A 26,074-nucleotide genomic window follows, 5' to 3' on the forward strand; every position below is an offset into this window, starting at 1 on the left:
GCTATGTGTGGGAGTTTCAGCATGGATACAATGGGCTGAATGGCCTTGCTCGGTATCATAGGTCAGCAGAATGTCTGTGACTATGATTCTCCAACTTCTCCAGTTTAACTTTACAGCTGGAATTATTCGAGGAAGCTCTTTCTGTAACTTCTCTCGAGGGACTTTGAATCTCCCAGGTGTCATGATCAGGGACGTCTCAGATCGAGTCAATAGCATTCTCAAGCAGGAGAGTGAGCAGCCAGATATTGTGGTCCTTGTAGAGACCCAATGATGTGGGTAGGAAGGGTGAGGAGGTCCTGAAAAGTTTGGTGTGAGTTTAAAGGGAAGACCTCCAGGATTGTTGTTGTCTTCAGGATTGTTGCAAAAACCGCAAAATGCTGGAGGAACTTATCCACTCTTTTCAGCATCTAAAGGGGGCTCAGACCCGAAACATCGGCAAAATATCTTTGTCTCTTATAGATACTGAAAAGACCGGCCAAGTTCCTCCAGCGTTTCGGTGATTTTACAACAATGATAGCGACTGCAGCCTATTGCATTTCACTCATCTCAGGACTACTTGTGAGTTTAGAAATAGGAGGGTAAAGCAGCTTAATATGTGGCTATAAGGCAATGTTCCTGTCAGAATTAAAGGCAAGACTTAGAAGTATAAGGAATCTTGGTTTTGAGGAGATATTGAGATAACTGGTTAAGAAGAAGGAGGAGGTGTTATCGCTGGTACAGTCAGCAAGGAACAAACAAGGTTCCTGAGGAGTATACGAAATGCAAGAAAATACAAGAAGGAAATCAGGAGGGCTAAACGAAAGCATGAGGTTTCACTGGCAGTCAAGGTGAAGGAAAACCCCAAGGGCTTCAAAAGGCTCAGTAAGAGCAAAAGCATAGGAAGGGACAAAGTTGGTCTCCCTAAAGATCGGAGTGGCCAGTTATGCATGGAGTCAGAAGAGATCATAAATAAATTTATTTGCATCTGTATTTACCCAGGAAACAGACACCAAGTCTATGGAAGTGAGGCAAATGAGCAGTGAGTCATGGAACCTACACAGATTACAGAGGAGGGGGTGCTTGCTGTCTTGAAGCAAGTAAGGGTGGATAAATCCTTAGGGCCTGTCAGGATATTCACTCGGGCCTTGAGTGAGGCCAGTACAGAAATTGTAGAGACCATAACAGAGGGTCATGGGTGAGCTGCTAGACGATTGGAGATAGCTAAGGAATTTAAGGAAGTATTTAGAATGATCCAGGAAATTACAGACCAGTGAGCCTGATATGAGTAGTGGGGAAGTTATTTGAATGTAATCTCAGAGATAGGATATAGAAATCCTTGGAAAAGCAGGGACCAACTATTCTTCCCAAATTCCCAACAGATCTCTAGATTATTTATCACATTAAACATTATTTATTTTAACAATTTCACTCCTTCAGAGATAGTCATTGGTGGGGATGGTCATCTTGGCTTTTTTGCATGCCTAACTAATCTTTCAGAGTGTTTCAAGGAGATTAGTGGGAATGTTGATGAAGGAAAGGCAGTGGATGTTGTCTTCATGGATTTTAGTAAGCCCCTTGACCAGCACAGGAGGTTGGTCAAGAAGGTTCAATCACTCGATATCCAGGATGAGACAGTGCATTGGATTTGACATTGGCTTTGTGGGAGAAGCCAGAGAGTGGTGGTGGATGATGGTCTCTACAACTACAGGCCTGTAACTAAAGGTGTGCCTCGGGGATTGATGCTGGGACATTTATTGATTGTCATCTATATCACAATCTGGACGATAATGTTGTAAATTGGATCAGCAAATTTGCAGAAGATATTAAGGTTGAGTGTATAGTTGACAGCGAGGAAGGTTTTCAAAGCTTGCAGAGGGATCTGGACCGGCTGGAAAAATGGGCTGCAAAAGGGCAGATGGAATTTAATGCAGACAAATGTGAGGTGTTAGATTTTAGAAGGGCAAACCAAGAAAGGACATACATGGTAAATGGTCGGACACTGAGGAGTGCGGTAGAACAGAGGGATCTGGGAATGCAGATCATAATTCCTTGAAAGTGGTGTCACAGTTAGATAGGTTTGTAAAGAGAGCTTTTGGCATATTGGCCTTCCTAAATCAGAGTATTAAAGTACAGGAGTTGGGATGTTTTGTTGAAGGTATATAAGACTTTGATGAGGCCAAATTTGGCGTATCATGTGCAGTTTCGGTCACCTAATACAGGAAAGATATCAACAAGTTTGAATGAATGCAGAGAAAATATACAAGGATGTTGGCAGAACTTGAGGAGCTGAGTTATAGGAAAATGTTTAGGATGTTATTTCCTGGAACGTTGGAGATTGAGGGGGGATTTGATAGAGGTATACAAAATTACAAGGGGTATAGATAGGGAAAATCCAACCAGCCTTATTCTACTGAGGTTGGGTGAGACACGAACTAGAGGACATGGGTTATGGGTGAAAGGTGAAAGGCTTAAGGTATACATGAGGGGGAGCTTCTTCACGTAGAGAGTGGCGGGTGTGTGGAATGAGCTGCCAGTGGAAGTGGTGGATGTGGGTTGGATTTCAACATTTGGATAAGTACGAGCCTGAGTAGGGGTAAGGAGGGCTTTGGGTCAGATGCAGGTTGAAGGGCCGAGGCGGAATAATAATTCGGCACAGACCGGAAGTTGTTGTTGTGGCACCAGTCCACAAGTCTCTCCCTCTCCCTTCCGCACTCCATTCTGCCATTAGAGATCCTGCCCAGAATGGGCAGTCGGCAAATCCCATGATTTTCACTGGTCCAGGGAACCAGGTTCGATCCTGACCTCAGGTGTTGTGTGCAGTTTGCATGGTGACTATGTGCGTTTATGCCAGGAGATCCGACATCCCAAAGACATGGTGGTAGGTTAAACCCCCCCCAGGACAAGTGGCAAAAGGAATCAAGGGGAATCTGCTGGGCTTGTGAAATAAGAGGGCAGCAGAGAGTGAAGGAAGAATAGGACTGATGAGATGTTTGGCAAATGGACCAACCAAGGAGGCCAACTTGGTCAATGTGGACAAGTTGGGCCGAAGGGCCTGTTCCTGATTCTATGATTGCTTTGCTGGGAGTTTCAGCTTGGATACAAAGGGCAGAGTGGCCTTTCTTTGTGCCATGTCAGCAGAAATATATTCACAAAGAGGGAAGCATCAGTTGTACGCAGAGAATTTTTCCACATGATCAAACTATAGAACACTACAGCACAGAAACAGGCCCTTCAGCCCTTCTAGTAGTGCAAAACTATTATTCCGACTGATCCCACTGACCTGCACCCAGACAATATGCCTCCATACCTCCTCCCATGCATATACCTGTGCACATTTTTCTTCAATGAGCCTACGTTTACCAATGCAGCTGGCAGCTCATTCCACACTCCACACTACTCTCAGTGGGAAGAAGTCACCCCCCCTAAGCCAGTGCTTTTCAAACTCTCTTTCCACTCACATCCCATGTTAAGTAATCCCTTTGCCATCGGTTGAAAACCACTGTTTTAATCGTCCCTCATTGACTCGTTATGTGCACAGTTTCAGAACTCCAAAGGAAATGGGCCAAAGACAATTCTTCTCAAGCCAAAATATTTCAATAACAATTGGGTCTAGAGCAGTGATTCTCAGCCTTCCCTTCCCCACTCACATCCCACCTTAAGTAATCCCTTGCTAATCACAGAGCACCGATGGCTGAGGGAATACTTAACGTGGGATGTGAATGAAAAGAAAAAGGTTGAGAACCACTGCCTTAAACTCTTCATCCTTAACCAATGTCCTCCAGATGTTACCTCTTGTACCCTCAGTGGAAAAAGCCTGCCTCCTAATTTTGTACATGTCTATCAAATGCCCCTCCATTCTCCTACACTCCAGATGAGGGGTTAAAAGCAACTCCCTTCCTGTACACAGCTTCACACCCTGATCATGTGACTGATAGATGCCAGGACTCCAATTATATGCTTCAACCGTCATTGGCCAGAACTGCTCCTATCGACTGCGGCGCTGCTGCTTCGACACACCAATCCACGTGGCTGCGTGCTCACAGCACATGTTTCCGAAAAGGCGAGGCCCATAAAATGTCCGGCCCTTTATTTGCCAATGAATCAGCTCACGGAAGATGCTTCAGGAAGAGCACCAGGAATGACTCCAGCCAGGGAGGAAATAATTAGCAGGTGTGCTCACCAACGTTCGCACAACAACTTGGCTGAGATTTCATTTCACTTCACACCATCAACGACTATAATGCGGAGCTTTGCAGAACAAAGGCTCTACATTGGTTAATTAAAACCAGAAAACTGCTTTCCCTCGATTTGTTATTTATCTGGAGTTATCTGTAATGTATAGAGTTACGACAGGAAAGGATGGTTCAGCTCAACTGCTCTTTACGAGTGTTTATGCCCCACAAGACTTTTTTTTTTCCCTGCGCATTATACCAGTAATCAATTGAAAGAGAAGATGCTGCCAACGTTCCACATGGAGGCAAAAACAGACGACGCGAAGGTCGGAGGAGCTGAGGAGAGTATAGAAGGTTGCTGCAGGTGAAAGGATGCAGGGCTCGGTGGGAAAGTGGCAGATGGAGTTCAATCTGGATAAGCGCGAAGTGAAACATTTTGGAAATTCAAACTTGACAGCAGAGTACCTGGTTAATGGCAGGATTATCAAGAGTGTGGAAGAACAGACGTCGGGGTCCAAATCCAGAGCTCTCTCAGGTGGCTGAGCAGGTCGATAGGGTAGGGTATGCTGGCCTTCATTAGTCAGGGGATTGAGTTCAAGAGTCATGAGGTAATGCCACAGCTCTGTCAAACTCTGGTTCGACCACACCTCTGGAGTATTCAGTTCAGGTCACCTCATTGCAAGAAGGACGTGAAAGCTATGGAGAGGGTGCAGAGGACCATTTACAAGCAAGATGCCTGGATTAGAGCGGCAAGGTTAACAGAGCTTTGCAGCGAAGAGAGGTCCCAGTCCTGCTCCCCTGACCTGGACGATCAAATGCTGACTATTCATTCCGCCAAGGGAGTTCACCGCCATCATCCTGGTCACCGTGTGCATTCTGTCCAGGCTAACATCAGGCTGGCAGTGGAGGGGCTGAGCTCTGTGATCAGCACACCCTGTTGCTTTCCTGATATTGTAGGGGGACTTCAACCAGGCCAACCTGACAAAGTCTCTGACAAACTATCACCAACATATTACCTGTGCAACCAGAGGAGCCAACGTATTGGACCACTGCAAAGAGCGCCTAGTGAGCCATCCCACGGCAGCGTTATGGCAAGTCTGATCCCCTGGCTGCTCCTGTCATACAAGCAGCGACTGAGGACTACAGCATCAGTGGTGAAGGCAGTTGAAGGAGGCAGAGGAGCGCCTGCAGGACGCTCAAACTTGAATGAATATGTCACAATCCTCATTAGGACCTGCGGGGATAGTGTGTGCACACACACACACACACACACCATGAGTACCCCAACCAAAGGCCGTGGATGAATCAGAGGATTTGCAACCTGCTGAGGGCGAGGCCGATGACGTTTAAGACCGGTGATCCAGATCTCTACAGGGAGTCCAGGTGTGACCTACGGAAGGCTATTACAGCAGTAAAGGGAAGCTATAGACAGAATCAGATACTTGCCAGCTACAGCAGGGATTGCAGGCCATTACATACCACAAGGCGATACCAAACACCATACGTGGCTGTGATGCTTCACCACCTGATGACCTGTTATGCTCACTTTGAAAAGGAGAATTCAACGGTACCAATGAGAATCCTGTAAAAGCTGCCAACCCTGTGGTATCTGTCTCAGAGACAAATGTCAATAACATCCTTCAAGAGGGTGAACCTTCGCAAAGCGTCAGGCCCTGATGGTATACTTGGCAGGGTACTGAAAATCTGGGCCAACCAACTGGATGGAGTGTTTGTGGACATTTTCAATCTCTCACTGCTGCAGTTGGAAGTTCCCACCTGCTTCAAAAGGCCATCAATCATCCCGGTGCCCAAGAAGAGCTGGGTGATCTGCCTCAATGACTATTGCCCAGCAGTACCCACGTCTACTGTGATGAGATGCTTTGAGAGGCCGGTCATGGCCAGAACTAACAGACCTAAGTCAAGATCTGGACCCACTCCAATTCTCCTGTCGTCACAATTGCTCTACAGCAGATACAATATCACTGGCTCCCCACTCAGCTTTGGATCACCTAGACAACAGCAGCATGTACATCAGGCTGCTCTTTACCGACTGCAGCTCCGCCTTCAACATCATCATACCCTCAGTGCTGGTCAACAAGCTCCAGAACCTGGGCCTCTACACCGCTCTGTGCACCTGGATCCTTGACTTCCTCATCGGAAGGCCACAGTCAGGATGCCTCAGAAACAATGTCACCCCCTCACTGATTATCAACACAGGCGCACCTCAAGGATGTGTCCTTAGCCCACTGCTCTACAATCTCTGCACCCATGACTGTGTAGCACAATTTAAATGCCATCTACAAATTTGCCAATGACCCCACAGTTGTTGGAAGAATCATAGACGGTAATGAGGAAGTTTCAACTCATTGAGTGGTGTCACAACAACTTGGCACTCAACATTAGCAAAACTAAGGAATTGATCATGGACTTCAGGAAGGGGGAAACCAGGAGAACACAAACCAGTTCTCCTTGAATGGTCAAAAGTGGAGAGGGTCAAGTCCTGGGCGTCATCATTTCTGAAGTTCTATCCTGGAGCCTTCATGTTGATGCAAACATAAAGAAGGCTTGTTTCATTTGGAGTTTGCAGAGATTTGGTCTGTCATTAAAACTCTTGCAAATTTCTACAGGTCGTGCACATTCTGACTGGTGGCATCACCGTCTGGTGTAGAGGTACCAATGCACAGGACAGGAAGACATTGTGAATTTGGTCAGCCCCACCATGGCCATCGAAGTGGTGACTCAAGAAAGCAGCCTCCACTCAAGATAAACACCCACTGGTACAAAAACAGCTTCTTCGCCTCTGCCATCTGATTTTCAAATGGACAAGGAAACTCAGGCACTACTTCTCTTTTTCTTTTCTTCTGCACTAATTTATTTATTTTTACAAATTTAATTTACAGCAGTTTTTGCACCTGTAATATGACCACAAAACAATGAACTTAGTGACACGAGTAATGGAGAGGGGTTAATTAACAATCTTGTTGTGAGCAACCCTTTGGGGAAGAGTGACCACAATAGGGTGGAATTCTTCATTAGAATGGAATGTGACAGAGTTGGTTCAGATACAAAGGTTCTGAACTTAAAGAGGGGTAACTTTGATGGTATGAGATGTGAATTGGCTAAAATAGATTGGCAAATGGTACTTAAAGGACTAACTGCAGAAATGCAATGGCAATCGTTTAAGGATAGCTTGGAGCAAGCACAACAGATGTACATCCCAGTTTATAAAAAGAATAAATGAAGGAGGGTAGCGCATCCGTGGCTAACAAGGGAAATCAGAGAGAGTATCAAATCCAAAGAAGCAGCATATAAATTAGCCAAAAAAAATACCTGATGATTGGGAGAAATTCAGAGTTCTGCAGAGGAGGACAAAAGGATTAATTAGGAAAGGTAAAAGGGATTATGAGAGGAAGCTGGCAAGGAACATAAAATATGACTGTAAAAGCTTTTATAGATACGTTGAAAGAAAGAGGTTAGTTAAGACAAATGTGGGTCTGTTGCAGACAGGATCGGGTGAGTTAATCATGGGGAACAACGGTACGCCAGACTGTCTGAATGACTACTTTAGTTCTGTCTTCAGCAAGGAAGACATAAGTAATCTTCAGGAAATTGTTGAGGATCGGGGATCTAATGTGAGGGAGGGAATAAAGGAAATAATTGTAAGTCGAGAAGTTGTATTAGTTAAATTGCAGGGATTAAAGGCGGATAAATGCCCAGGGTCAGATGGTCTGCATCCAAGAGTGCTGAAGGAAGTAGCCCAGGAAATAGTGGATGCGTTGGTGATAATGTTTCAAACCTCCTTAGATACTGGATTAGTTCCTGAGGATTGGAGGGTGGCCAACGTAACCCCACTCTTTAAGAAGGGAGGGAGAGAGAAACCGGGAAACCACAGACCAGTTAGCCTGACATTGGTCCTAGGGAAGGTGCTAGAATCAGTTATTAAAGATGCAATCTCAGTACATTTAGAGAGTAGTGGTATCATCGGACGAAGTCAGCATGGTTTTGTTAAGGGAGAATCATATCTGACGAATCTAATAAAGCTTTTTGTGGATGTAACCAGTAGAGTGGATAGGGGTGAATCAGTGGATGTGGTATATCTGGACTTTAGTAAGGCATTTGATAAGGTTCCGCACAGAAGACTAGCGTACAAACTTAAAAAGCATGGCATAGGAGGTATGGTATTTAAGGTGGATAGAGAATTGGTTGATGGACAGGAAGCAAAGAGTAGATATAAATGGATTATTTTCAAAATGGCAGCCAGTGACTAGTGGGGTACCGAAGGGCTCCGTGCTGGGGCCGCAGTTGTTTACAATATATATCCACGACTTAGATGTGGGGATAGCAATATTTCAAAATTTGCAGACGACATGAAGTTGGGTAGCGGGGTTAGCTGTGTACAGTATGCTAGGAGAGTGCAGAGTGATTTGGACAAGTTAGGCGAGTGGGCCAAGATGTGGCAGATGCAATATAATGTGGATAAATGTGAGATTATCCACTTTGGAGGAAGAACAGGAAAGAGGACTATTATCAAAATGGTATCTGTTTAGGAAAAGGGGAAATGCAGAGACTTGGGTGTGGCTGTCCACCAGTCATTGAAAGTGGGCATGCAGGTGGTGAGGATGATGAATGCTATGTTGGCATTCATAGCGAGAGGATTTGAGTCCAGGAGTAGAGAGATCTGCTACAGCTGTACGGGGCCTTGGTGAGACCACATCTGGAGTACTGCGTGCAGTTTTTGTCTCCTTATCTGAGGAAGGACATCCTCGCCATGGAGGGAGTCAGAGTAGATTCACTAGACTGATGCCAGGGATGGAAGGACTTGCATATGAAGAAAGGTTGGATAGATTAAGCTTGTGTTCTCTGGAATTTAGAAGATTGAGGGGGTGATCTTATAGAAACATATAAAATTCTTAAGGTTTAGACAGACTAGTCGCAGGAAGGTTGTTAACAATGCTAGGAAAAACCAGAACCAGGGGTCCCAGTTTAGAATAAGGGTGAAGTTTTTTAGGACTGAGATGAGGAAAATTTTCTTCTCTCAGAGGGTGGTGGATCTGTGGAATTCTTTGCCACAAGAAGTAGTTGAGGCCAGTTCCTTGTCAATATTTAAGAGTAGGTTAGATTTGGCCCTTGTGGCTAAGGGGATCAAGGGGTATGGTGAGAAGGCAGGAACTGGGTACTGATCAGCCATGATCTTATTGAATGGTGGTGTAGGCTTGAAGGGCCAAATGGCCACTCCTGCACCTATTTTCTATGTTTCTATGTCACAACCATAAATTTTGATTCTTATCTCGATTCTGAATAGTAGAGGTCTGCAAGATTTTGTGAAGCATGGTCAGGATGGACAACGAGCAACTTTTTTCCCAAGGTGAGAGTAACAAACACCAACGGGAATCTGTACCAATTGAGGGTTCAGGGATAGGTTTACTTACACAGGGAGATGTGGGTGCCTGGGATGCGTTGCCAGAGGTGGTGGTGGAGGCTGGTGCAAAATACTCTTGGATGGGCTTGTGGATTCAAGAAACATCAAGGGTTAAGGGTGGAAGGTAGCAAAAGTTTAGTTTGTTGCTATTGTTTGGCACACCATTGTGGGCCAAAGGGCCTGTACTGTGCTATCATGTTCTAAGCAGGGTTAATTCTTCAGGTTGAAAGCCTGAAATCGAGGTAAGCAAGGACATCTGCAGATTCTGAGGTCTACTGCAGAGCAACAACACCTTATATTCCCTCCTCGGCAGTGCCCAACCAGATGGCATCAATATTGACCTCCACCAGTCTCTCTCTCACCCTCATCCCTCCTCTCTTCCAGCTCCCCATGCCTTCCCCTTCCTTCACTTATCAGAGACTTATCTTTCTCAGCTCTTTGCACTTTCTCCCCCCTTGAATTTCTTTCCCTTCTACCCTCCCATCTGTACCCATCTCTTACCAGTGCAGTGGTTCTCGACCTTTTTCTTTCCACTCACATCCCACTTTAAATAATCCCTGCGCCTTCAGGTGCTCTGTGATTAGTAAGGGATTGCTTAAGGTGGGATGTGGGTAGGAAGGGAAGGTTGCAAATCACTGCTCCATTGTTACTGAAATATTTTGTTTGAGAAAAATTTTCATTGCCTGGGGTTGAGACCCTTTATCAGGACTCCCCCATCCATCTCCGGCCCCTGGGTCTTACCTTCCATGGTGTTGGTGATGACACTGGCAGCACTGACCGCCCGATCCCTCTGCTGACATTCCTCTGGGTAACTCACCGACAGCCGGTGATCCGTCAGCAATTGACACTTACTCGTCTCGTTTTCCGACGGGGAGGTCTGCTGAGGAGATGCCGAAAGTGGAGTTAGTTCCAGTCTGTGACATCCCTGCTTAAGTAATCAGATGTCTAAAGAACTGTGGCAGTCCACATCATCATCCACTTAGCCAATGGATGGAGTGCAGGAGAGCGGTCCCCCCCCCCACCCCCATGGCACAGTGGTGACATATATAAGACACTTGACCCATGCATGGTCAACATGTGGCCAAGGATCTGAGTGAATGTCATGACTTTATGCAGCGGGAGATACTCTCTCATGTGTCAACCGAGTAAAAGCATTTGAAAACATCATCGGACCTGGAGCACAGTGTACAGACTCGGTCTTCCAGCTGTTGGAAGGGTATTATTAGGCTAGAAAGAGTCCAGAAAAGATTTATGGGATTGGAAGGCTTGAATGATAAGGACAGATCATAAACCATACCAATGGAATTAGGCCATTTGATCCATTGAGTCCACCCCACCATTCCATCATGGCTGATTTGCTCTCCATTTCAACCCCATTCTCCTGCCTTCTCCCCGTAACCCTTGATTCCCTTCCTGATCAAGAATGTATCTATGTCTGCCTTAAATATCCCCATTGACTTGTGGAAGACACCAGCAATGTGCCATAAGTTTGAGTGTCAAGGTGCGTGTCGTTGGCGTTACCAAAGAGAGGGTGCTGGGAAAGTTGAAAGGTCTGAAGTTGAAAGGTAACCCTTGGCTAACAAAGACACAAATACGTCAGCCAGAGCCCCAGCAACTTCTTCCCCAGCTTTTCATGATATCTGAGGACACACTTAGAACATTGAACAATACAGCACAGTACAGGCCCTTCAGCCCTTGATGTTGTGATGACACATATATCGTTTATAAAAAAGTACTAAACCCTCCCTTACCCCATAATCCTCTATTTTTCTTTCACCCATGTGACTGTCTAAGAGTCTCTTAAATGCCCCCAATGTTTCAGCCTCCATCACCATCCAAGGCAATGCATTCCAGGCACCCACTACTCTCTGTGTAAAAAGACTTACCCTGGATGTCTCCCCTAAATTTTCCTCCCTTCACTTTGTGCATATGACCTCTGGTGTTTGCTGATCCTGCCCTGGGAAACAGGTGCTGCTTCTCATAATCCTAGATCTGCTAACCTTGCCTCATAAGACTTGTTTCCCAATCCAGGCAACATCCTGGTAAATCTCTGCACCCTCTCCATAGCTTTCACATACATCCATAATGAGATGACCAGAACTGAACTCAATACTCTAAGTGTGATCTTACCAGAGATTTGGAGAGTTGTAACATGACTTCTCTCCTCCTAAACTCAATCTCCCCATTAAATTAATTCCAGCATCCCATAAGTCTTCTTAACTAACCTATCAAACTGTGCGGCGATCTTGAGGATTGTATGAATTTGGACCCCAAGGTCCTTCTGTTCATCCACACTCTTAAGTAACTGACCATTAACGCTGTACTCAGCCTTCTGGTTTGACCATCCAAAATGCATCACCTCACACTTATCCGGATTGAACTCCATCTGCCACTTTTCTGCCCAACTCTGCATCTTCTCTTTATCATCTTGTAACCTTCGACCACCTTCAGCTCCATCCACAACTCCTCCAACCTTCATGTCATCCGCAAACTTACTGACCCATCCTTCCGCCTCTTCATCAAGGTCATTTATAAAAATCACAAAGAGCAGGGGTCCCAGAACAGATCCCTACGGCACCCCACTAGTCACTGACCTCCCCGCAGAATACTTTCCTTCCACTACAACTCTCTGCTTTCTTCCTGCAAGCCCATTTTTTATCCATATGGCTAATTTTCCACTGATTCCGTGGAAAATCCGTGACTTTCTGGATGAGTCTCTCATGGGAGGCCTTGTCAATGCCTTGCTAAAATCCACATAGACCACATCTACCACCCAACCCTTATCAATTTCTTCTGTTACATCCTCAAAAAACTCAATTAGACTTGTGAGGCACGACCTTCCCTTCACAAAGCCATGCTGACTATCCTTGACCACACTGTACTTCTTCAAATGCTCATAGATCTTATCCTTAAGAATCCTCTCCAATAGTTTACACACCACTGATTCCCAGAATTCTCACTATTACCTTTTTTAAACAAGGGGACAACATTTCCCATTCTCCAATTCTCCGGCTCCTCTCCTGCTTCCAAAGAGGATTCAAAGATCATAGCTACTGCCCCAGCTATCTCTTCTCCCACTTCCCACAGCAGCCTGGGGTATATCGCATCTGGCCCTGGGTACATCAATCTTGATGTTTTTAAGATCCAACACTTCCTCTTCCTTAATCTCCAGCACACAGGCCTGATCTATTTCAACCTCACTGTGATCAAGGTCCTTTTCTCTTGTGAATACTGACACAAAGTATTCATTTAGGATCTCCCCAACCTCCTCTGCCTCCAGGGACATGTTGCCTCCCTTATACTTTAGCGGCCCCATCTTCAGTTCTTCACATACGCATAGAACGCCTTGGCATTCTCCTTAATTCTTCATGCCAAAGACTTTTCATGCCCCCTTCGACTTGGTCAGATCTTTAGGATTTATCCACCTTAATGTGCTTTAATCTGACTAGAACCTCCTCATTTGGAATTTGGATAACGTCATGACATTTTGCAGAACTCCCCCCACAAATTGCTCCTTTTTGGGCTAGAGGGCATTGAATCTGTGGATTTCATTGCCGAGGTCAGCTGTGGAGGCCAGGTCATTGGGTAGATTTGGTTGATTGGTTCTTAATTAGCAAGGGTGTCAAAGGTTATGGGGAGAAGGTCGGGCAGTGGGGCTGCAAGGTCAAATACATGAGCCATGATTCAATGGCAGAGCAGACTCAATGGCCCGAATTGCCGAACTCTGCTTCTTTATCTTATGGCCTTATGCTGCGTCGGTGGGTTGATGAAGAGACTATTCCTTCCTTTCTTCTATCTCCTTTTCTCTCGTTCCCTGTTTTTCCTTCTTTCTCTCTCTCTTTCACACACACACACACAAAATACCTGTCTCTCCCTCCCTATGTCTGTCCCTTATTTTCTATTCCTGCAATCCAATCCAATTCAAACCTTTGCAGAAGACATATGCCCAAGTCACCTGCTGGGCTCCGACATGTCACATGATCAGCCACAAACAGGCTCGAAGGGCTGAATGGACTACTCCTGCAACTTTCCACGATTCCAGCTTCCCCCCCCCCCCGCCCCCCCCACCACCCCCCGCCTCTGTTGCTCGGGTGAATCATTGTCCCTGGTTTATTATTTATCACCCGCATCTCTCCCTTTTGAACGATGATTTCCATCACTTGACTCAAAAGGGAACGGGGATTTCGGATTCTGATTTCAGAGGGGAAACAATGACTGATACAATCAAATCCCCCTTAGGCGATGTTGCTGGAGCAGAAGTGGATGCAGCCTCAATGGTGAAGGTGCGCCGATAAATATTTTGGAGTTCCAGTTGCACAAATACACTTGGGTTCAGGCTAATTTTGCATCATCTCTTCCACCAGGAGATGAAATCGCTGGGAGAGGGTGGATGGGCTTCTGGGTCACGTGAATTGCACTGCCTCTGCGACCAAGTCACCTCAGTTTTAAGAACATAAGCCCGGAAGAACTAAGAGCAGGAGTCGGCCGTTCGGCCCATCAAGCCTGCTCCGCCGTTCGATGTGATCATGGTTGATCTGATGAGAGGTCTGTCTTCACCGACCTGCCTTTTCCCCAGTATCCCTTAATTCCCCTACTATGTAAAAATCTATCCAACCTTGTCTTAACTATATTTACTGAGGTTGCCTCCACTGTTTCAATGGGCAGTGAATTCCATGATTCCCCACCCTCTGGGAAAAGCAGTTCCTCCTCATTTCCGTCCTAAATCTACTGCCCTGAATCTTGAGGCTCTGTTCCCCTGTTCTGGTCTCCCCTACCAATGGGAACAACTTACCTGTCTCTATCTTATCTCTGCCTTTCATCATTTTATACATTTCTATAAGATTCCCCTCTGATTCTTCTAAATTCCAGCCAGTGCAGCCCCAGGACTCCCCTCTCCCCCCCATCTCTTCTCATAGGCCGACCCCCTCATCAACCTGGTGATCCTCCTCTGCACCGCCTCCAAAGCCAGTCCATCCTTCCTTGAGTCAGGAGACCAGAATTGCACGCAGGGCTCCAGATGCGGCCTCACCAGTCCCTTGTACAGATGCAGCAGAACCTGCCAACTTATAGCACTGCAGGCTTTGCAGCAGCTGCAGTGGTCCCGATGGAAGGCAATGCTCCTTCATTCACCGCAGGCTCTTCAGAGAACACACGTTTCCAACACTAACGCAGCTTAATTTGTTTTTGCGTTGCGGTTGCCGTCCCTCGGCACAGAGAGGCAGGATGCTGTTTTGCTTTTCGAACTCCCAGCTGGCAAGGTGCCCAACCTCACCGGGACACCAGCTCCGAGCCAACAGCCAACAACGAGGTAAAAATAATTCAGGAGGTGGGTATTGTGTGTCTTCAAATTTGTATGCCACAGGGTATTTGAAAGAGGAATTCATTAGTGTGAAGGCTCCTGAGGGTCGCAGCATTTCTGATCATCCCGGGATCTGGAAAGAGCGCAGTATATTTGTACTCGTTTGTGGAAAGAGCCCCACTCTCCTCGATATTCTGAAAACCTTCCTCCCCCAAAGATTTCTTTTGGACGCGAGTCAAGATTCAAGATTATTTTGTCATTTCATAAAACGGAAAATGTGATATTGCACAAAACTTCCTTTCGTCAGGAATCAGAATTTATTGTCATGAATGTCACAAAATTCGTCATTTTGCGGAAGTGTCATAATGCTGTAAGTCACCTTACAAAATAAATTTTAAAAAAGCGCAAGAACAGCAGTGTCTTTGGTTCATTGATCATTCAGCAATCATATGGCGGAGGGGAAGAAGCTGTCCTTGTGCCGCTGAGTGCTCGTCTTCAGGCTCCTGTACCTTTTTCCTGATTTAACAGAGAGAAGAGAGCATGGCCTGGGTGGCGGGGATCCTTGCGGATACAGGCTACTTTCTTAAGATATTGCATCGGGTAGATGACCTCAATGGAGTGAACACTGGGACCTGTGATGTCGCAGGCTGAGTCAACAACCCTCTGGAGTTTTTTCTTGTCCTGAGTGTTGGCCTCTCTGTAACAGACAGTGATGCAGCCAGCCAGAATGCTCTCCGCAATACACCTGTGGAAGTTTTCGAGAGTCTTTGGTGACGTACCAAATCTCCTCAAACATCGTTGGTGAGCCTTCGTGATTGCATCAACGTGGAGGCTCCAGGACAGACCCTGAGAGATATTGATGGCAAGGAATTTGAAGATCTTGACCTTCTCCACGACTGATGCAGACTGGTTTGTGTTCTCCTGACTTCCTTCTGAAGTCCATAATCATCTCCCTGGTTTTGCTAGCATTGAGTACAATGTTGTTGGTGTGTCACCACTCAACCAGCCGATCCTTACAGCCAGAGATAAGAGAAACAAAAGAGAGTTCCGCCAGAATCGCTGAATGAATGTCCATGACTTTGCCTCCAGCATTCTTGCAGCCACGCAGGCTTCGGTCCAAACCATCAGCATCTTGATCTCCAGATGAACATCCCTGACAATCAGGAAGCCTCCAGCACCCTCTCGTATCCCGGTTCTGATATCTGGTATCCCTTCAACCAGTCTCCAGCAGTCTACAATCCCCTGACCCTTGACCGCAATTCCCATCAGCCTACCTAGGATCCTCGCCTTGAGTCACCCACAGTCCACCGCCTGTGTGTTCTTCAGCCTCAGATATCCTTTAGTATGGATCCACCACTTTGTCATTCCAGGTTATAATAAATAAATTCTCTTTTTCCATCTCAAGGTGACACTTATCCAGTGATTTTGAAAAGATCATAATTTGGTATGGCTCGTCTTAACCGTTCCAGGGCTGGCTCAGTGTTGACATTTAATTTTCTGCCAACAGTGTCCGAACAATATGTTCAGCCCTGCATTCTGTGAAGAACGCACTGATCCTTTAAGTGAACAGATTTTCAAATTATTCCAACACAGCCCTGCAAGATTCCTCCTGCTTCTGGCCCCTAAGGGCATTCATTTAGATCTGTTGAAAGCTCATGTCAACAAATCACGGGTAGAACACTTCTCACTCTGCATCACCCAAGGCATTCCTGAACACTTAGATCATGTAAGGATGTCACGTGTGGGACAAGCAATTTCTTCATAAAGAAAGAGGGCCTGGTTAAAATGTGGACAATATGATTTTAAAGCCCGGTGTTCCAGTGTCAAACATCTTGCACTTCAAGAGGTTGAGGGTTCACCATTCTCCACCATATGTGAAGGGTTCCATTGTGGAGAGAGTGGAGAGCACAAAGTTCCTTGGCGTGCATATGAAGGACGAACTATCCTGGACCCACAGCACCTCCTCATTAGTCAGGAAGGCACAGCAGTTCCTACACGTCCTAAGGAGGTTGAGGAGGGCAAGGTGATCATCCCCCATCTTGATAACATTTTACAGGAGCACCATTGGGTTGTACGGTGGCTGAAAAGGATTAAAACAGCCAAGAGGATCAGAGGGAAACACTGAAATTTAAATTTAAACATACAGCATGGTAACAGGCCACTTTAGACCATGAGTCCGGCCACCCATTTCACACCCCATTACCCTACACCCCCCGGTTTCTTTTAAACTGGGAGCTCTGCTTAAAGAGGGCTCAGGTAATAATAGAAACACCTTCCATACAGCGCGCAGTATGTTCAACCAACTACCATCAAAAAGATATTACAGAAGCATCAAAATAAGGACTTCATTCGAGCTTCTTCCCACAGGGAAGGGGGTGCATAAATGATGAGGAGAGTCCTAATGGGGCCATGGCCTAAAAATGGACCATAAGACTGCAAGATATAGGAGTAATTTAGCCCACCATTCCATCATGATCCATTTCTCCCCTTGACCTTTGATGCCCCGACTATTCAGATACCTATCAATCTCTGCCTTAAATACACCCAACAATGGCCTCCAGAGCATGGCAGCAAATTCCAGAGGTTCACCTCTCTGCATAAAGGCATTCCTCCCCATCTGTTTTAAATGGATGCCCTTCAGTCCTGAAGATGTGTCCTCCTTCAGTCTGATACCAGCAGAGGTTTTTTTTCACTTCTGTTTGATGATATAAATATGAGGTTGGGGGTCAGGTGACCAATGAGCTGGGTGCTGCCTGAAAGGGAGAGAGGTGCAACCTCATGGATTTCCTCCAGGTGAGATGAACTGGCCACTTTACATTGTCTCCGGGGTGCTGGATTGGGACAAAGTGAAGGAGATGATCGTGGACTTCAGGAGGACCAGGAATACTACACATCAGCCACTCTGTAGTGGAGAGAGTGGAGAGCATCAAGTTCCTTGGAGTTCACTTAACTAGTGACCTATCATGGACATTCAACATCTCTTCACTTGTCAGGAAGGAGCTACAGTGACTCCACTTCCTGAGAAGACTGAAGCGGCCAAGGCTACTGGCCACCATCACGTCAACCTTCTACAGGAGCTCTATCTTTCCCTGGGGAGAGGGAGGCCGAGGGGTCACCATCGAGCTTGCTGTGTGCAGCTTGACTGTTGACTTCAAAACGTAGGTCAATTGGGTGTAATTGGGCAGTACAGGCTCTTGGGCCGAAATGGCCTGTTACTGTGGTGTATGTCTACATTTAAATTTAAATTCTTCATGCTACATCAGTGAACGTGGGAAATGCATATTGGTACATCAGACATGAAACAGGAAAGTCTGTAGGTGCTGTTATTGGAGTAGATAAACAAAAGTGCTAGTGAAAGTCAAGTCAAGGTTATTGTCATCTGATTGTTCAAGTACAACCCAATGAAACAGCGTTCTCTGGCCCTCAGTTCAAAACATGCAGACACACAACCAGTCTTAACACACATACAGACGAACAATATATATGCAGGACACGTATTTCATCTATACAAATAAATAAATGCTCTTTCATAAATATGAGAGTCTCAGTGGGTTAGTGCGAGGAGATCCTTTGGCCGTTCTGCATTCTCACTGCCCATGGGAAGAAGCGGTTCCTTTCCCTGGTGGCGCTGGCTCTGATCCTCCTGTGTCTTTTCCCCGACGGGAGCAGCTGAAAGATGCTGTGTGCAGGGTGGGAAGGGGGTCCTCAATGGTTTTGACAATGATCCTGGTAGATCCCATCGATGTTGGGGGGTGTGAAACTGCAGCGATCCTCTTGGCTACTCAAGTCAACTTTATTTAACATTCGTACTATGTTCGCATAGTAGGACAAGATAGCGTTTCTCCAGGACCACGGAGCATATTTACAGAGATGCAAGTTAGGAAAGCAGTTAACAATGTACTAAGACATATCTTCATCTGTATTGGGAGTTCAGGAGCCTGATGACTTGGGGGGAAAAAAGCTGATTCCCACTCTGGACGTAAGGGCCCGAGTGCTATGGTACCTCCTGCCAGATGGCAAAAGGGATAACAGTTTACATGCGGGATGTGTGGAGTCTTTCACAATGTTTACTGCTTTCTGCCTACTTCGAGTGCAGTCCTGTGGATTAACCTCTGAACCATTTCTCTGCAGTAACCGCACCACGCTGTGATGCAGCTGGGCAGGACACTCTCGATAGAGCTCCTGTAGAAGGTTGACGTGATGGTGGCCAGTAGACTTGGCCGCTTCAGTCTTCTCAGGAAGTGGAGTCACTGTAGCTCCTTCCTGACAAGTGAAGAGATGTTGAATGTCATGATAGGTCACTAGTTAAGTGAACTCCAAGGAACTTGGTGCTCTCCACTCTCTCCACTACAGAGTGGCTGATGTGTAGTATTCCTGGTCCTCCTGAGGTCCATGATCATCTCCTTCACTTTGTCCATGTTGAGACTCAGGCTGTTACTCTCGCACCATTTCATGAGATTTTCCCCCTCTTCTCTGCGGTACGACTCATCGCTATTGCCGACGAGGCCGACTCCTGTCGTGTCATCTGCCAACTTGATGACATTGTTGGAGCTGGATCTGGTGATGCAGTCGTGGGCCGGTAGCATGAACAGGAATGGGCTGAGTACACAGACCTGAGGTGCGTCAGTCCTCGATGTTCTGCAACTGACCCAGACAAACTGTGGTCTTTCCGTTAGCTATCCAGTATCCAGTTACAGAGAGAGAGAGAGTGAGAGAGAGAGAGAGAGAGAGAGAGAGAGAGAGAGAGGTGTTGAGTCCCAGCAAGGACAGCTTCTCCACCAGCCTCTGGGGAACAATCGAGCTGAAGTCAATGAACAGCAGCCTGACATATGAGGTGTCATTCTCCAGGTGGGTCAGGATGGAATGAAGGGACAAGGCTTTAGCATCGCTTGTGGAACAGTTTCTTCTATAGGTGAATTAAAATGGGTCCAGCATCTCCAAGAGGTGTGCTTTGATGTGTTCCATCACCAGATGCTCCAAGCATTTCATAATGGTAGAAGTCAGTGCCACAGGGCGGTAGTCATCAAGACCTGTTATTGTCACCCACTTGGGTACCGGGATGGCTGTCTTAAACCCTGCGGAAACTAAGCAGGTCACACAGCGTCCATCGGAGGCAAAGACTCTTTTCATCCTCTTTTCCACCAACTTTTACATATACTGTGTTAACATTAATATTTACAGTAGCCAATTAACCTCAAGCTTTGGGATGTCAGAGGAAGATTAGATTGCAGGTAGATTTGGATTAGATTAGATTTCCAATTTATTGTCCTTTTTCCTGCAGGCAAGGCTGAATCACCACTCACTGGTAGTCCAAAAAAACTGTACTCAAGGTATATATATATATATATATATATATATATATAAACAAATGTAAACAAACTGACTGTGCAATTTAAAAATATCAATAAAATTCAAAACTAAGAGTCCTTAAATGAGTCTCTGATTTGAGTTTGTCATTGAGGAATCTGATGGTGGAGGGGTAGCAGCTGTTCCTGAACCTGGTGGTGTGAGTCTTGTGGCGCCTACACCTTTCTTCTGATGGCAACAGCGAGAACAGATCGTGTGCTGAGGGGTGTGGATCCTTGATGATCGCTGGTGCCCTCCGACAGCAGCGTTCTCTGCAGATGTTCTCGGTAGCAGGGAAGGTTTTACCCGTGATATCCTGGGATTTACACTCAGAGGTATTGGTGTCCCCATACCAGATTGAGGAAGCAGGAGTTTCCCAAAGGAAACTCTTGCGTTCAGAGGGAAGAGCAAGAAATGGAGGCAAGGCTCAAACCCCGGGTGCGTAAAAGGCATAACTGCACCAATTTATTTGACAACATGCTTTGGGATGTTTACTGTCTGAAGACCATCTTGTAAATGCAAGTTACTGCGGTTGACAACATTAACGATGCTGTAAATGTTCTTTCCTCACAAAAGCTTTTTCTAAAAATAAACAGTAAAGCGAGATTTCATTAGCTGCCATGAGAGGTACAACGCAGCACCACAGCTCAAACTCCCTAGATAGTCACCAGAAGCGGAGGTTAAAAGTTCCAGATCGTTCCAAGAGCCCAGCACACCACAAACCCTTCAACACCCTTTAAATTACTCTGTTGCCACAAGATGACAGGTCTCTTCTTCTGCTCCGCCACTGTGAGCCGCAATCCTCCACTCCCATTTGAAAGCAAGCGCTCTAGCCCTGTGCTCATTGGAATTGAGAAGAATGAGGGGGGATCTCATGGAAACATTTGAAGTCTTGAAGGAGCACACTGTATAAAGGTTGTTTCCCATGGTGGGAGAGTCGAGGACAAGTGGGCACAACTTCATGACTGAAGGAGTGTCCACTTGGATCAGAGACGCGGAGGAATTTCTTCAGCCTGAGGGTGGTGAATCTGCAGAATTTGTCGCCACGTGCAGTTTTGGTCATTGGGTGTATTTAAGGCAGAAATTGATAGGTTCTTATTTATATCAAACGTCGATTAGTGGGGCTGAGTGAGGAAATGGGTCAGCTCACGAATAAATGGCGAGGCAGGCTCGATGGCCTGAGTAGCCAATTTCTGCTCCCCTGCCTTATGGTCATCAAAATTTTGTTCACTATTTCACAAAAGGCTGCTTCAAAAACTTGGCAGTGCATAAAGCCGCTGCCTCGGAGTTCAAGTGACTCCGGTTCAATCCTGAACTCTGCCGAGGTCAGTGTGAAGTTTGCCAGCTACCCCTGCAACCACATGGAATTCTTCCAGGTGAGAGGAATCAGCCACTGTGAATTGCCTCTGGAGTGTAGGGGCTACCAAAGACAGAGACTGATGGATTTAAGCAACGAGCTGCCAGGAGAAGTGGTAGTGGCTCCCCTACAGATTATTTCTTATGAAGCTGAAGAAGAAGACTAATAAGGCAAGATTAGATTAAGTCAGATCAAACAAATTGACTTACCGTATGCACAAGTTAAAACCCTAGTTTATATAAAAGGAGAGGAGACTTAAAACTAAATTTGATCTTCTTTTTAATTTTCCCATTGAACAGCTGGTGAAAAGTCTGGTAAGCTTTTGGCTCGCCAATTGAAAGGAATGGCAAATTAATAAGATTCGGATAGAAGGCGTGTCGGATACTACTGACCATTCTAAAGTAAATGATACATTTAGAGAATGCTATTCCAGATTGCATACTTCTGAATCCAATAATAATAGTACTTCAATGTCAGATTTTCTGGACTGCCTTAATTTGCCTATGCTTTCTCAGATTAAACATATGAGTCTGAAGGCACCTATTTCTCAAGAGGAATTTTTTTTTGCTGTTTCCTCTTTACAACCTGATAAATCTCCAGGACCTGATGGGTATCCCGTGGAATTTTATAAATCCTTTTCCAAATTGTTTGTGCCCCAATTAAGTTCTGTGCTTAATACAAGGGAATCTTCCATCATCTTTTAATGAAGCTTGTATTTCTCTTATTCTGAAAAAAGGGGAAAGAGCCATATGAATGTGCTACTTTTCAGCTTATTTCTTTATTTAACGTAGATATGATGATTTTATCTAAAATATTGGCCATAGATTGGAGAATATTTTACCAATAATCACTTCTGAAGATCAAAATAGTTATTCTTATTTTAATATACACCATTTATTGAATATTTTTATTTATCTTCCATTCCATCCCTTGAATGTGTTCTCTCTCTAGATGGAGAGGAAGCTTTTGATCAGGTGGAATGGTGTTATCTATTTGCCATTTTGGAAAAATTTAATTTTGGACCATATTTTATTAAATGTATTAAATTTATTTATGTCTTACCACCTCAATTCTTACTAATTTACAGAAATAAAAACCTTTTAATCTTCAACGGGGTACTCGTCAAGATTGTCCTTTAAGTCCATTACTTTTTGACTTGGTATTAGAACCTCCACAATTACTCTTCGTGAAAGTAGAGATTTTATAGGGCTCCATAGGAACAGCATTGAACACAAGGTTTCCTTATATGCAAATGATCCTTTGTTTTTTGTATCTAATCCAGATGTTTCTTTACCAAGCAAATTAGCTTTGCCTTCTCATATTAGTCAGTTTTCTTGATACAAATAGAATCTGCGTAAAAGCAAACTTTTACCTTTACTTTTTTCTATACAAAGATATTCTAATTTTCCTGTTAAGATTGATCTATTTATCTATCATGGATTTACAATTACTCAGTCATAAACATTTTTTTAAGAAAAAATTTTCTACTTTATTTTATCAGGTTAATTACTGCTATCGAGATGGTTGCCTTTATCGATTTCCATGAGTGGTTGCATTAATTCTATTAAAATGAAAATTTTCCAATCTACACCAATTTTAATTCCCAAATCCTTTTTCTGACTCACTTGATTTGCTTATATTTTCCTACATATGGCAAGGAAAACACCCCCACTTAAATAAAGCTCATCTTCAAAAAGCTAAAAGGAATGGTAGATTGGCATTTTCTAATTTTAGATTGTATTATTGGATGGTCAATATATGTAACTTGCTTCTTCTGTTACAGATTATGCTGAAACTATACAAGGACCTAGTGAGGCCACATCTGGAGCACTGCCTGCAGTTCTAGTCTCCATTTTCGAGGAAGGATGCATTAGCTTCGGAGGCAGCGCAGAGTAGATTCACCAGGTTGACTCCAGGGATGAGGGGTTTAGCCTATCAGGAGAGATCGAGTCATCTGGGACTGTACTCGCTGGAATTTAGAAGAATGAGAGGGGATCTTATAGAAACATTAAAATTCATGAAAGGTATTGATTTGATAGAGGTAGGTAATTGGAGGGGGAGACCAGAACAAGGGTACAAAGCCTCAAGGTTCAGGGTACTACAATTAGGACGGAGATAAGGAGGAACTGGTTTTTCCAGAGGGTGGTGAATCTGTGAAATTTGCTGCCCATTGAAGCAGTGGAGGCGACCTCAGTAAATATATTTGACAATGTTGGATAGTTTTTTTTACATAGTAGGGGAATTAAGGGATCTGGGTAAAAGGGCAGGTAGGGAGAGATGAGCCGATCATCAGATCATCCATGATCACATTGAATGGTGGAACAGACTCAATGGGCTGGATTGGCTCCTCCTGCTTCTAATTCTTGTGTATGAAGTAGTTATCATTAACAGGAATGCTTGACACCTCTTGGCCTGTACTTGTTGGATTTAGAAGAATGGGGGGGGTGGGGGGGGAATTTCATTGAAACATTTCAAATGTTGAAACACATGGACAGAGTAGATGTAGAAAGGTTGTTTCCCACGATGGAGAGTCCAGGACAAAATGGCACAAATTCAGGATTGAATTGATAGAACAAAGACGCAGATGAATTTCTTCACCCAGAGGGCGGTGAATCTGTGGAATTTCTTGCCACAGGCAGTTATGGAGGCCAAATCATTGGATGTATTTTAGGGAGAAATTGATAGGTTCTTGTTTAGCCAGGGCCTCAAAGATTATGGGGAGAAGGCTGGGCAGTGGGGGCTGAGTGGGAAAATGGTGGGACAGACTCGATGGGCTGAAAAGCCTATTTCAGCTCCTATGTCTTATGTTCTTATCAATAACATCATCAATACCAACATTCCATGATCATCAACATTCCTCCTTTAAAATTCAAACCATGGACATGAAAGTTGTGAGAAGTTCTTACATTGTCCTCGTTGAATGGCTTGTCCACGGTCACTTGGGGAAGGCACAGCATGCTCGGTGAGACAGGGGATCCTCCGACCACTGAAACAACGCCGTTCTGGTCCACAGAACTGTGCAGCTTGCGGCGCCCTTGGGGCGCCGCCGCCCCCGATCGCTGGCTGCCGTGGCTCTGGTTGCTGTTGGTGCGGTGGAGCGTCGGCAGGCACAGTGAACTCCGGATACTCTCGCTCTCATCGAAGACACTGCCTTCGTCATCCGAGAATGTGTTCTCCAGGACGGCATCCACCGAGTGAGTCCGGAAGCGGAAAATGCTGCTCCGCCGCAGCGGATGGCGGTTGGTGAGAATGGGCGTCAGAAAGGGCTGCGGAGAGATAGGAGGGACATTTTGGGTGGCTCCTACAAACACCAACACACACTGCTCGCCAGTGGAGGAAGACGGGCCAATCTCACCCAGTCCAAACCCTCCATTAGCACACGCCAGGCGCTTCACTCACATGTCCATATAGTCAGAGTTACAGAGAGGTACAGCATGGAACAGACCCTTCAGCCCAACTCCACAATGCCGACCAAGTTGGCATTCTGGGTCAGTCCCAGTCCAGGTAAAAAGTTTTCAAATTGCTAGAGAAAAGGGGAGAAGTGGGTTTAATTACTCTGGACAACAAAGATTTTGCTTCCTGAACACTTTTGGGTGTATTTTATGGATTTTCAATCTGAATCTAAAAGCAGAAAGCCTGTCCACGTTGACTCTATCTATCTCCCTCTTAATTTTAAATACCCCTATCAAATCACCTCTCAATCTTCTACGCTCTAGGGAATAAAGTCCCAGACTTTCCCTGTAACTCAAACCAAGCATATCTGAAATTATCTTCGTGTTCAGCTTGAAGTTGTCGATCATAATCCCCAATTTGTTTTTCAGGAAGCGAATCTTTTGAAAAAAATTGTTATCCAGTGTTATGAAGTTTTAAAACAACAAAGGAGATGACTGAAGAGAGGCGTATGTGAGATGATGAGGGGCTGAGATGGGCTGGACAGCCAGAAGCTTTTTGCAATTACCAGAGCACATCTGTTTAAGGTGAGGGGAGAAAACTTTAGGGGAGACGTCAGAGGTGAGATTTATTTTACACAGAGAATGGTGGGTGCCTGGAATCTATTGCCTGGGAGGTGGTGATGGAGGTTGCTACAATAGGGACATTCAAAAGATAAAGGCGCCATACACAAACACGATGGGTAAACTCAGCATGTCACTCTCTTCTAATTCTAGTTCCTTTCAGTCAGAGTGTGGGGTTTGATATGAGGACACCCCACTGCCCAGAAGGAACAGCGTGTGCGTGAATAGATTTAGGTGTGTAGGGGGTTGCACAGGTCCAGACCCACCCTCTCGACATCACCTCCCAGATCCAGTGGTAAAGGAAGTTCTGTTTCAGTGAATGGCCTGACCAAGCTTCAAAGCAAGGGGATGCCCTTTCCGCGCTTCATGCCATGTATCTGCTAGATGGCCGTTGACCCTACGAGGGGGCTTCTCCGCCCTTTGACAGGTCTTGTTTTTCATCCTGCAGGGTGTCTAGCCACCTTCCGCACCAGGCAAGCCAGTACCACC

At 45.3% G+C, this 26,074-nt stretch overlaps 1 protein-coding gene across 5 annotated transcripts in view; it reads right to left on the reverse strand.

The window, feature by feature from the left end:
- The window catches only part of LOC138751914 (sodium channel protein type 1 subunit alpha-like), a 299,966-nt gene that overhangs the window by 203,031 nt on the left and 70,861 nt on the right, over positions 1-26,074 (reverse strand). For 4 of the 5 annotated variants that reach the window (XM_069914864.1, XM_069914862.1, XM_069914863.1 and 1 more), the window contains exons 9-10: positions 24,479-24,838; positions 10,312-10,450 (exon numbers count right to left, since the gene is read on the reverse strand). In XM_069914864.1, coding sequence (XP_069770965.1) covers positions 10,312-10,450; positions 24,479-24,838 — 499 coding nt within the window. The remainder of the gene's footprint in view (positions 1-10,311; positions 10,451-24,478; positions 24,839-26,074) is intronic. The other variant, XM_069914861.1, reaches the window with a different exon arrangement.

The sequence above is a fragment of the Narcine bancroftii genome, chromosome 1 (genome assembly GCF_036971445.1).
Source record: "Narcine bancroftii isolate sNarBan1 chromosome 1, sNarBan1.hap1, whole genome shotgun sequence".
Taxonomy (NCBI): Eukaryota; Metazoa; Chordata; class Chondrichthyes; order Torpediniformes; family Narcinidae; genus Narcine; species Narcine bancroftii.